Raw genomic sequence first — 9,983 nt, 5'->3', positions numbered from 1 at the left:
ATAAGGGTATAAATAAATGATATTATAATGCAAATAATGAAACTTCATACTGTAGTTGGACTCCCAAGAAAGATGAAAAAGTAAAGTTAATGAGGGCACAAGACCTAGAGTTTAGCACCCAAATATATAGAAGAAGGAAATCAGCAAGACAATGGCATAGCCTAATTTCAAAGTATGATGACCCTATTGAGATGATGAAAAGGGGAGGACAAGTTGCTTAAAGAGTGAAGTTGCAAAATCCATTGAAAGAAAATACACCCCAAATTCCTTGTAAGTTCTCTAAAACCAGGTTGATCAAGGAAGAGTGGAAGAAAAGAAAGCACCACCTACTATCATAAAATAGTTTTGATAAAGTGGTTTTTGAAGATACAATCATTGCATCATGGGGTAGAGTAAGAAGATATAACTCAGGCGTTTTGAGGAGATGGTATCAAGAAGTACATATAGACCAAGTTGAAGGCACTAAACTATTTGATACATGAGTTATATAGTTTTGATATTGTAGTCCCATCAAGTGTTTGATAAAATTCTATATACCATAACATATCATACCATTACCTATTGTTGTTCAATATTATATCCATGATCACACTAGATCATCATATTCTGCATTGGATTTGTTAACTAACCCCATTTGTTTCATCTTACAAGTTGGTCTAAGGATGTCTAGTATTCAACTTTTAAGTTGAACCCAAGAATTTTTTTAAAAAATGTGTACGTTGCTTTCAAATTGATCAGCATGAATAGCAAGTTCTGCTAAAGAATTCATTTATGATTAATCCACGTTTAAAAAAGATAAGAAAGAAAAATAATAAGTTGGAAAAAAGAGGTGAATGATGTTATTAAATTTTGAAACAGAGCATGCACCACATGATACAACTTCTTAAGCCATTTAGCTAGGCCCCTGCTGCTTCCCACCATCGACCTTCTCAAAGTCGTCGGAAAACCCATCCCCGCCTACCTTCCGCCACCGCCGCTGCTCCCTATTCATTATGACCTTGTGCATGGCTTCCACAAGTCTCCTCACCTTATGGGTGTCACCACCACCACCACCGTGTGGACTAACACGCGTAATTGGAGGCGGGTGATCACCGGAGTCCGGTGGTGGCGAGCAGGGGTCATCCTGGCTGAGCTTGCACTTACGGAGCTTCACATACTTGGTCATTTGGACGTCCTTTAGGGGGGCGTGGTAATTAGAAGCTAGTGATTGAGGTTATGGAATCGGAAGGGGCATGCAGCATTTTATACAGGAATAAAGAGGCAACCACCATTTCCAAAATAGTATGAAAACTCTGGTGGGGTCTTCCCCTTTTTCTATAATTAATCTGTAAAATGCCGTGATGGCAAAGCAGTTGGGGTAATGAAAGCTACGGTATTGGCCCCATGCGGCCACCTAAAACAATGAGGCTGAGTCTTTGTTGAGTCCTAAAATGGACTGGTATGCGTCTGTTTTTAGTGAACAGGGGAGATGACTAACGAGACGTGCCTCCCGGCCATTGGCCCTGACCCCCCATCTAAATAGGATGATAACTCCCACAAATCTTTTTTATTCCAAGGATGTGTTTGGCTGATGCGTATGTGATTGATGTCCAAATATAACATTATTACATTTGAGGTGGGTTTGCAGTGTTTCTTTTTACAAAGTATTTTTAGTAAAAGCGTTTTCAAACGTGGATCCAATATTTTTTTCAAAAAATATTTTAAATAATTTGTAAAATTCTTAGAAGTGGTTTTTTAATTTTATCAAGCATCTTTTTCCTTTTTAAAAAGACTTTTTTTTTTGTGTTGAAAGAGTTTTTTAAAAGTCTGGCCAAACAATTCTTAATTAGTTCTTCAAATTTGAAATTTCTCATATCTTTATTACATAAAAATCTCAATATTTGAGAATAATTATTAACAACTTCATCCTGTATTTTTTGAAACAAAATTTTCCTATTAACTCAAATATAAAAAACATAATTTTATTTATTTATTTTGTATGAAAACACTATGCACTGATATAATATAAAAATTTTCAACATATTATAACATTTAAAAATACCTAAATTTTATTCTTAAAATTCACCTTGTTTTTTAAGATGAATAGTAAGAGAACTTTGCAAAATATAAGCCCTGTTTGATAAAAAAAATTTTAAAAACAGTTCTGAAAATTATTTTATAACATTTTATAAAACAAACATACATTTAAAAACCTAAAATATTTTTAATCTATTTTTAATATTTTAAAAATAATTATATCTAATGTCTTATTTTTAATCATTTTACATTTATATAATTATTTCTTAAAACAATAGATAGAAAATAAGTGAAAAACAATTATAAAATAATTAAAAAATATTTTTTTGAAAATATTTTATTATTTATTCTTAAGAATATAAAATAAAAAACGGTTTCTGATTGTCATACATGTATTTCTGGTTCTATCGCCATAGAGAATAAAAAATTATTCGAAAAAACAATTGCAAAATAAGTCCATAATTTTGAATTTAGAAAATGGATTTTTGTTAAAAAGAACATAAAACTAGATTCAATCTATTTTTCAATAACACGTTCCAAATTTGAAATAAAAGTAGGCAATATGCGATTGGTGCGTGAGACTGAGAGAAGACAGGGTGAAAGCATGGAGAAGGGAGTAGAGAGATGGGCAGTGGATATATCAGAGTGGAACCCGACTTCTCATCAATTCTCTTTTGCTCTCTCTCTTCTTCCCCAACATCACCACTCCTCTATCACCAGGTCTCTTTTCTTTTCTTTATAGCCCCTGTTTGTGAGCTCAGAAAATTTAAAAGAAAACCAGCTACCCTCAATTCCATCTGTGTTAGGCACGGGTGAGTTGAGGGTTCTTTCCATCTTCCCCAAGTATGTTCATATTGAAATTTTCTATTCCTACACTTTCTCCGCAACCGAACAGGGCAATACCGAGACCAATTTCACGTGTACCATCTACGACTGCCCTTTTCATGGTTCTTCCAGCAGTTGTCATCATTGTTTCACTAATGTTTTGTTTGGTCGCTGAGAATATGCTAGAAAAGAAAAAGATTATGAAGTTTGATTCTTAAATTTCTCGTTGTCTAGGACTGTAGGGGAAAGGGCACGCCATCCGGTAACCCTAAGCTACCTTTTGTGGCATGGTTGTGTTAAGTTCTTCATTATCTGGAAACAAAAACAATAAATTAAAAAAAAAAATTAATTCTTTTCTTTTTGTCCATTTTCATACCAACCAAACAGAGCATATGTGAATTCTCCATTTTCTTAAAATTTTCATTGCTTTTTCATTGTTAGATTTGTGAAAATGGAAGATCGGAAACGAGCACTTGTGAGCCGGTTGCTTCAGTATGCTCTAGTGCATCAAGTGTTGGGAATCCCATTCCACCAAATAATCATTAAGCGCACAATTGAAGGCAAACCCTATCTGGTATCACCAACTATAAGATGCTTGTTTTTATTCATTTATTCATCTACTTAAAGGTGTAGCTTATTAGAGTTCATTTGTGTGGTCACAACAGTCTTTAAACTTGCCAACTGTAATAAAACATTCTCCTCAATTCCAATGAGTTGCCTAATCAAATTGATGTTAATGTTGATGGGAAAGTTCCACCTTTGGGAACTTGGTTAAGACAGAAAGAAAAATTCTTGGGAGAATTCCGCTGGGGTTGGGGATTATTTATGATAAACCAATTGGTTCCCTCCCATGTAGATATTAGTCACTTTAGGTCTAATGAGTTCTCATGGCTTAAAAATGCAGTCCACAGTTAGAGAGACTTTGCTAGGCTGGCATGGTTCCTTTGTTGGAAGAAAGCGGAAAAAGGTTTGGAGGGCAGCTCATTTATGCCTCTTCTGGACTATTTGGAAAGAGGGAAATAGAAAATCTTTTGAGAATGTGGAACTCTCAATCCAAAGGCTGAAATACTTGTTTTTGTGTAACTTGTTAACTTGGACCAAACTGTTTATAGGTGAAAGATTGATGTCCATAATAGATTTTATTGATTGGTTGGGGTTAGTTTGAGGGAGGGAGTATCTTTTTGTCTTCTCCTCCTTTTTTTTGGCCTTTTTTGGCTGCCGTTGTATACAACGTGTGTACTTTGATTTGCCCTTTTTGGCGTTTTTAATACATTTATCATTTACTGATAAAAAAAATGGCTTAAAAATGCATTTACATAGTTAAAAGGAGCCTCCTACATATATAGTTTTAGGAACTTCTTACTTCAACCGATGTGGAACATGACATATATACATGCATTTGGCTTCTTCCAAACTTGGATGAAGGTTTATATTTGACTTTTCTAGTTGCAAAGAATACATGTTGTATGAATTAGAAGTAGTTTTCAATGCTGTAGAGGCCATGAATAACTCAATGAGGTAGGAAAGACTGAAGTTATAAGACAAAAAAAAAAGGGTAAATTTTACTAGAGTAAATTCATATGCATATGGAAATGCGTGGACTATGGGTGTGTGTTTGTCTATGCTTGTCTATGTATCTGTTTGTGACTGTATCTTGTGCATCCTTATTGCTTTATTGTTAAGCATGAGGACTCTAATTGTATAGCACAACAGATAAAATAAATCTTCGTTTATTCTTTATGAGCATTCTGTGTGTGAAAACCTATCTTGTCTTTTTTATTTTATAATGACAATCATGTTACATTTGATGCATATTGACATTGTTGTTTTTCAGGAATATGATGAAGTTAACCTGGAATTTCCCAATTTTAATTTCAATACATCCCATCAAGGTGACTATGTGGCCATAGCTTCTGAACCACTATGCCTTGTAGGATTGGATATTGTTTCTCCTGCCATTCCAGGGAAAGAGACAATTCTAGAATTTGTCCGAAACTTCTCGCAGTATTTTTCTGCTTGGGAATGGGATTGTATAGTTAATGCTGGCACTAGTGATGAAATTTTGGTTGAGTTTTATAGGTATGATTGTACTGTGTTTATATGGTTCTTCCTGGGATGATACTTGCTCAATTTCAAAGATTGACTTAAAATATTTTATTGACGTTTTATCAGCCAATGTCAGGTTTTCTTAGTATAACCATGAAGTTCATACTTCTTTTACCTTTTTGCGGTAATATAAGTTTTGTAGATCTAAACATCTATCAACTGATGTTTAGGATCCCTTTGATTGCCAAGAAGACAGGCAGAAAAAAAGAAAAAATAAATTTTTTGTTTTGTTCTTTTTTCCCGACACATATACTGGAAATCAAATAAAGAATTGTAGCACCCCTGTCCTTCTCTTTAGGAGCATAATGTGTCAAGGACTTATGTGTTTCCCAAATAATCCATGTGTCAGGCTGGGTGTGACAATAAGCCCCCTGGTTTACTTGTGGAAGCACTTTTACTTGTTTTCTTCTAAGTTGTTGCTTAATACATACCAATTTAGCTTACTTATTACATACCAATTTAGCTTGTATAATTCCATTACACTCATTGAATTTGACCCGTTTAACAAAAACAAAAACAACTTAATGAATATGAGACATAAGACGTTAATTATGTACAATTTTTTGTTCGCCATCAAACTTTATATTTAGCTTCTATCTCCTGGTTCTCTACATTTAGTGCTTTGAAACCCTGGATCAATGCAGCAAGTTCTCCAGGAGCCTATTTTGAGTAGAGCTGCAAAAGGATTGGCCCAGAAACCCACTAATCCAGCCTGTTCAATTGGTTCATCGTCAAGCTATTCATCTACCAAGGAGTTGGCCTGTCCAACTCATTATCAATTATGGTTCTTAAAATTGTCCTTATTATATGGCTGTTTGTGTTTGATGTCTTTATAATCCAGTACAGATGGTTGTGGTAAAACAATAATCCAGTACAGATGATTGTGGTAAAACAACCAGAATGAAACTCAACCCCGGTTGGAACCCACCTAAATCTGATCCACTCATTTCCTCAGCATATTTTTTCTTGGCAAATGTATAGTCTGTAATGTAGTTTCCTTTCTATAGCTGAAGTATGAACAAAGTATGAAGTACTAACAATAACAAAATGTTCAACTGACTGAATCTTGTTCTACAGATATTGGTCTCTAAAAGAAGCATTTGTCAAAGCCCTGGGGACTGGACTGGCATACAGGTTGGACAATGTGGAGTTCCATCACACGAACTGGACCAACATATATGTAAACAGGAACGGTGAGGACAAGAATGAGTGGAGATTTTGGCTTTCAGAGCTAGGAAAAGGACATTTGGTAATTTCTCATTAAGTTTGTATATATGACCGTGGAGGAATGAGTATTTGTGTTGTGAAATTGTGTGTGTATCTTATGAGTGTAACAGTTTTACATGGAATAACACAGGTATCCATAGCAAGAGGTCCCCCAAGGTTAGCTGCTGAGAGTTATAAGAGAACACTTAAACGGGTGGATTTTGGGGAAGAGGAATATCACTTAGGTCTTCATCTTCCAAATGCAAGTTTCAAGTTGCAAACTGTGGAACAACTCGTTTCAGTCCAGGGCAGAGCAGATTATGGAATTCCTACTGATAACAAAGTTCACAGGTTTGAAGCTGATGAAGTAGTCAATGGTGAGATTTGAACATTGTAATTTAAGAAAAGCATGCTCAATCAGTTCATTATGTTTAATGAAAGTAAAGATTGAGGGTAGGAAGATGTTTAGAATCCTACTATAATACCAAGTATACTTTTTTGATACCTACCGAAAAGGTACCACCGATCAGGTCTACATATGCAACATAGCTCTTGTTGCTTTGTACCTGAGTCCTATTCGCTTGTACCACACATGGGGTACTATAAGTATGTATTTTTTTTAATACAACCACCTATTTATTCATCTATTCTTCTTTCATTACCTTATGCAAAAAGACTTCTTTTCTCGTAATACTAATTGCAAAAATTGTTATATTTATACTAGTAATTGAAATTTAGATGAATAACAATGTGGCAAATAAATTAATAGAATATAATAAGTTCTCTTTTTTTTTTCTTTTTCTCTTTTTTGTCTTAACCGTAATTTGACTCAAATGCTTTTATGCAAACACTTAAGGTATATCAAATTAAGAGTGTATTTGGCAATAATTTTAAAAAATGTTTTGTTTTTTATATTTGAATGATAAAAATTTTCCAAGTATAAGAAATACTATAAACACTTTTTAACATGATTACGTAATTAAGATTTCAAGAAAAAGAAGGGAAAAAAAAAAGTTTAAAGATGAAGTCAAGATTCTCGTATAAATGATCAATAAAAAATATAAAAAACTTCACTAAGACAATTCAGTGATTAATTTATAAACGTCTTTTATATAAGCACAAGGCCCAAAAAAATCATAAGTGACAAAAAGGTCCAAAGAGCAATCCAAGTTGAAAATTTTCAGACTGAATTTTAAAAACTTTTTTTATATGAAAAATAAAAATAAAAATAAATAAATAAATAAAACCATGGTTCCTAAGATATTTAAAAAAAAATTAACAAATAAATAAATATAAACCAAGCAAAGGAGTGGGTAAGTGAACTCTGTATTTGAGGCCTGATATACCTCAAAAAGAGAGTTGGGCTAAAGTTGCAATTGTGAATGCAGTTTTCAAATACCAAAATGTTTTAAGAGGGTAGATTAGTGGTAGGGAGTAGGGGTGTGTCACATCCCCTGTTTCTAATCATTCAGCTGGTCTTCCAATCCAAAAGACACGAGGCTCCGGGAACACCCAAAAATTCTTTGATAATAATTATTCCACATATAATTCAGCATCGCCTTTTTATCCATGAAGATCTTAACATTTCATTCCGGCCGAAAAAAAACAGGGTAATGAAGAAATCGATGGCCAACATATTCCCCACTCTTCCTCCATATGTCAAATATCTCTAAGGGATTAAAACCTGCAAGGCCTAACTAGTTATAAGCATATTAGTCAATGCCATCCTAACGACCACCAACAATGTAAAAGGCTTTTTGTTTTCCAGACAAATTTAACCAAAGGAAAGTTGTCTCAAGTTTGCATTCGAAGAGAGCAATTGCAACAACAATCCAGCATCCACCATCTTCCATCAGAACCTGTCTTCAGCCAAAGAAGAAGAACCGATTGCCTGCAAGACCTACCGAGTTAAAGCATATCATTAGTTAACACCTTCTTAAGAGCTACCAACCATGCAAAGGCTTTAATCAAAAGGAAAGTGGTCAAATTAGTAGTAGAGGAGAGTACTACTACTATGCAGCATCCAACATCTTTAATCACAACCTGTGTTAGGCCAAAGAACTTTTCCAGCTCGAGATCCTAACAAGAAGCAAAAAGAGAAATGGAGAGGTTGATTCCCCCACCAAAATGTCATCTTGAAAATGTGTTTTAGACCCCTTCCCAATACTGTATTTGATATGAAGAGAGAAGGGAGAAAGCTACGATCACAAGTACCAACCACGTATCTGATTATCCTTTTAACAACACTAAGATGCCCCTTTGGACTTGATTGGTATCAAACATAAGCCATTACACTAAACGCAAGATGTTAGGTAAAGAAGACTACCTATCATTAATGTATAAGAGGATAGATCTTTTTCCACCATTATTCCAAAAGAGAAACATATTAGAGTAGGGTGATCACCAAAATGGCCACAGGTTTCCCATCAGCTAGCTAAACAGAAAGAGGACTTAACCAAGCACAAGCACAGATTCCCCAACGCTTGTTTAAAAAGGGTATTGTGAAAGTGGGTTTAAACTTGCCCAAATCTGCTCAAACCCCAAAAGAATATACTCAATTAGATTCAACAAGCTGGATGCCCCCAGGAGATACCCTCCTGGAAAAATTTCATATAACGTAATGTCAAGACAACTTCTCCCTGCCTCAAAGCTTCTTGTCAGTTTGAGTCTCTAAAAGAAGAGAAAATAGAACAGGGGAATAAAAGCCTACCACCCACCTGTCGTGATCAACCTTGATTTTATTAACAATCAGTATTCTAGTGAATTTTTTGAATTCCCCCAGAATACAAATCTATTACTTCCAATAACATGCTAAGAAAACAAGCAGATAGCAGAAGCAATACAAACAACAAACTATAACCAAATAGACAGAAAGTACAACAGGAGCTAGAACAGTTACGGATCAATCTAATTAGTATGACCAACCCATGATTTTCTGAACAGACAGATTAAATGCAATGGCCCAAATACTGAAAAATATAAAAAATAAATAAAAAATAAAATCAGTCACAGATACTAAGAAAGGAAGGAGACACCTGTTGATTACAATTCTGCATTGAAAAATAATATCCACATGTGAAAAAATACCTGCTTCATGATAATCTGAAAATCTAAAATTGTCTGTTCTAGTTCATGATGGTATGAGTACCAAGCACTGAAACTGGAGGACCATCAGTGCAAGAACCTGACAAGACATTCAAGGCATGCATCACTGAGGCAACCTGCAATGGCACAACAACATGATAAATAAAATTTCAAGATAAACATTTGAACCAACTTAGAAGAAGAATACAAAAGTAACAAAACTATTATCCATGGGGCAATATCAGATCCATCAAGCTCATATTATAGATAGGGTTCAAAAATATCATTAGATAGAGAAATATATGATTGTGAGAAATTTTTAAGTAAACAAATTGAGAGCAGTAATTGAACAATTGATGGAGAAGTGTATTTTAATTCCAATTTTCAGTACTACACAAGGTAATGAATATTTTGGTTAAGGTACAAGAACCAATCACAGAATAGAAAAGTTAACATACCTTAACTCCCTGTCCAAGCCTTACATGGTAGATTTAAAATGGACATCAAAAAATGGAGATCAGGTCAAGTTCTCAGACAGCCTAAAAAGTCTCAATGCCAATATGTGCCCATGTACCAAGCAAGAGTAAATATAAACCTAAACATTCCCAATACCATGATAACAGTGTTGTTGTGCTAGATAAATTCTGCATAAAAGAGCCAACAATCTTCAATTGCTAGAAGCTATTGTCAGCACCCCTGAAGGATCCAGAACAAAGTTCCTTATACATGTAAAGCAGCTACAAAAT

General features: G+C 34.5%; 1 protein-coding gene across 2 annotated transcripts; it reads left to right on the top strand.

Annotated features, from left to right (window-relative positions):
- The first annotated feature begins 2,560 nt into the window (after positions 1–2,560).
- On the top strand, positions 2,561–6,796 carry LOC100257971 (uncharacterized). Of its 2 annotated transcripts, none has more exons than XM_002268733.5 (5): positions 2,561–2,736; positions 3,283–3,415; positions 4,676–4,920; positions 6,025–6,196; positions 6,305–6,796. In XM_002268733.5, exons 1-5 carry the CDS (start codon positions 2,579–2,581, stop codon positions 6,539–6,541), a joined length of 945 nt encoding a protein of 314 aa, XP_002268769.1. In that variant the 5' UTR covers positions 2,561–2,578; the 3' UTR covers positions 6,542–6,796. The 2 variants fall into 2 exon arrangements, with proteins under 2 accessions (XP_002268769.1, XP_059598108.1); XM_059742125.1 differs by having other exon boundaries at positions 2,569–2,828.
- Positions 6,797–9,983: the final 3,187 nt, after the last annotated feature.

Source organism: Vitis vinifera, chromosome 13, assembly GCF_030704535.1.
Source record: "Vitis vinifera cultivar Pinot Noir 40024 chromosome 13, ASM3070453v1".
In the NCBI taxonomy this organism is placed as follows: Eukaryota; Viridiplantae; Streptophyta; class Magnoliopsida; order Vitales; family Vitaceae; genus Vitis; species Vitis vinifera.
This window is presented reverse-complemented; position numbering and strand designations above follow the sequence as displayed.

What these genes read in the sequence shown, in the direction of transcription:
- LOC100257971 (XM_059742125.1), top strand. Translation starts at nt 2,641, where the DNA reads ATGGGCAGTGGATATATCAGAGTGGAACCCGACTTCTCATCAATTCTC. An exon ending in TCCATCTGTGTTAGGCACGG is followed by an intron (nt 2,829 to 3,282) that starts GTGAGTTGAGGG and finishes TTTCATTGTTAG; the next exon opens with ATTTGTGAAAATGGAAGATC. An exon ending in AGCTAGGAAAAGGACATTTG is followed by an intron (nt 6,197 to 6,304) that starts GTAATTTCTCAT and finishes GGAATAACACAG; the next exon opens with GTATCCATAGCAAGAGGTCC.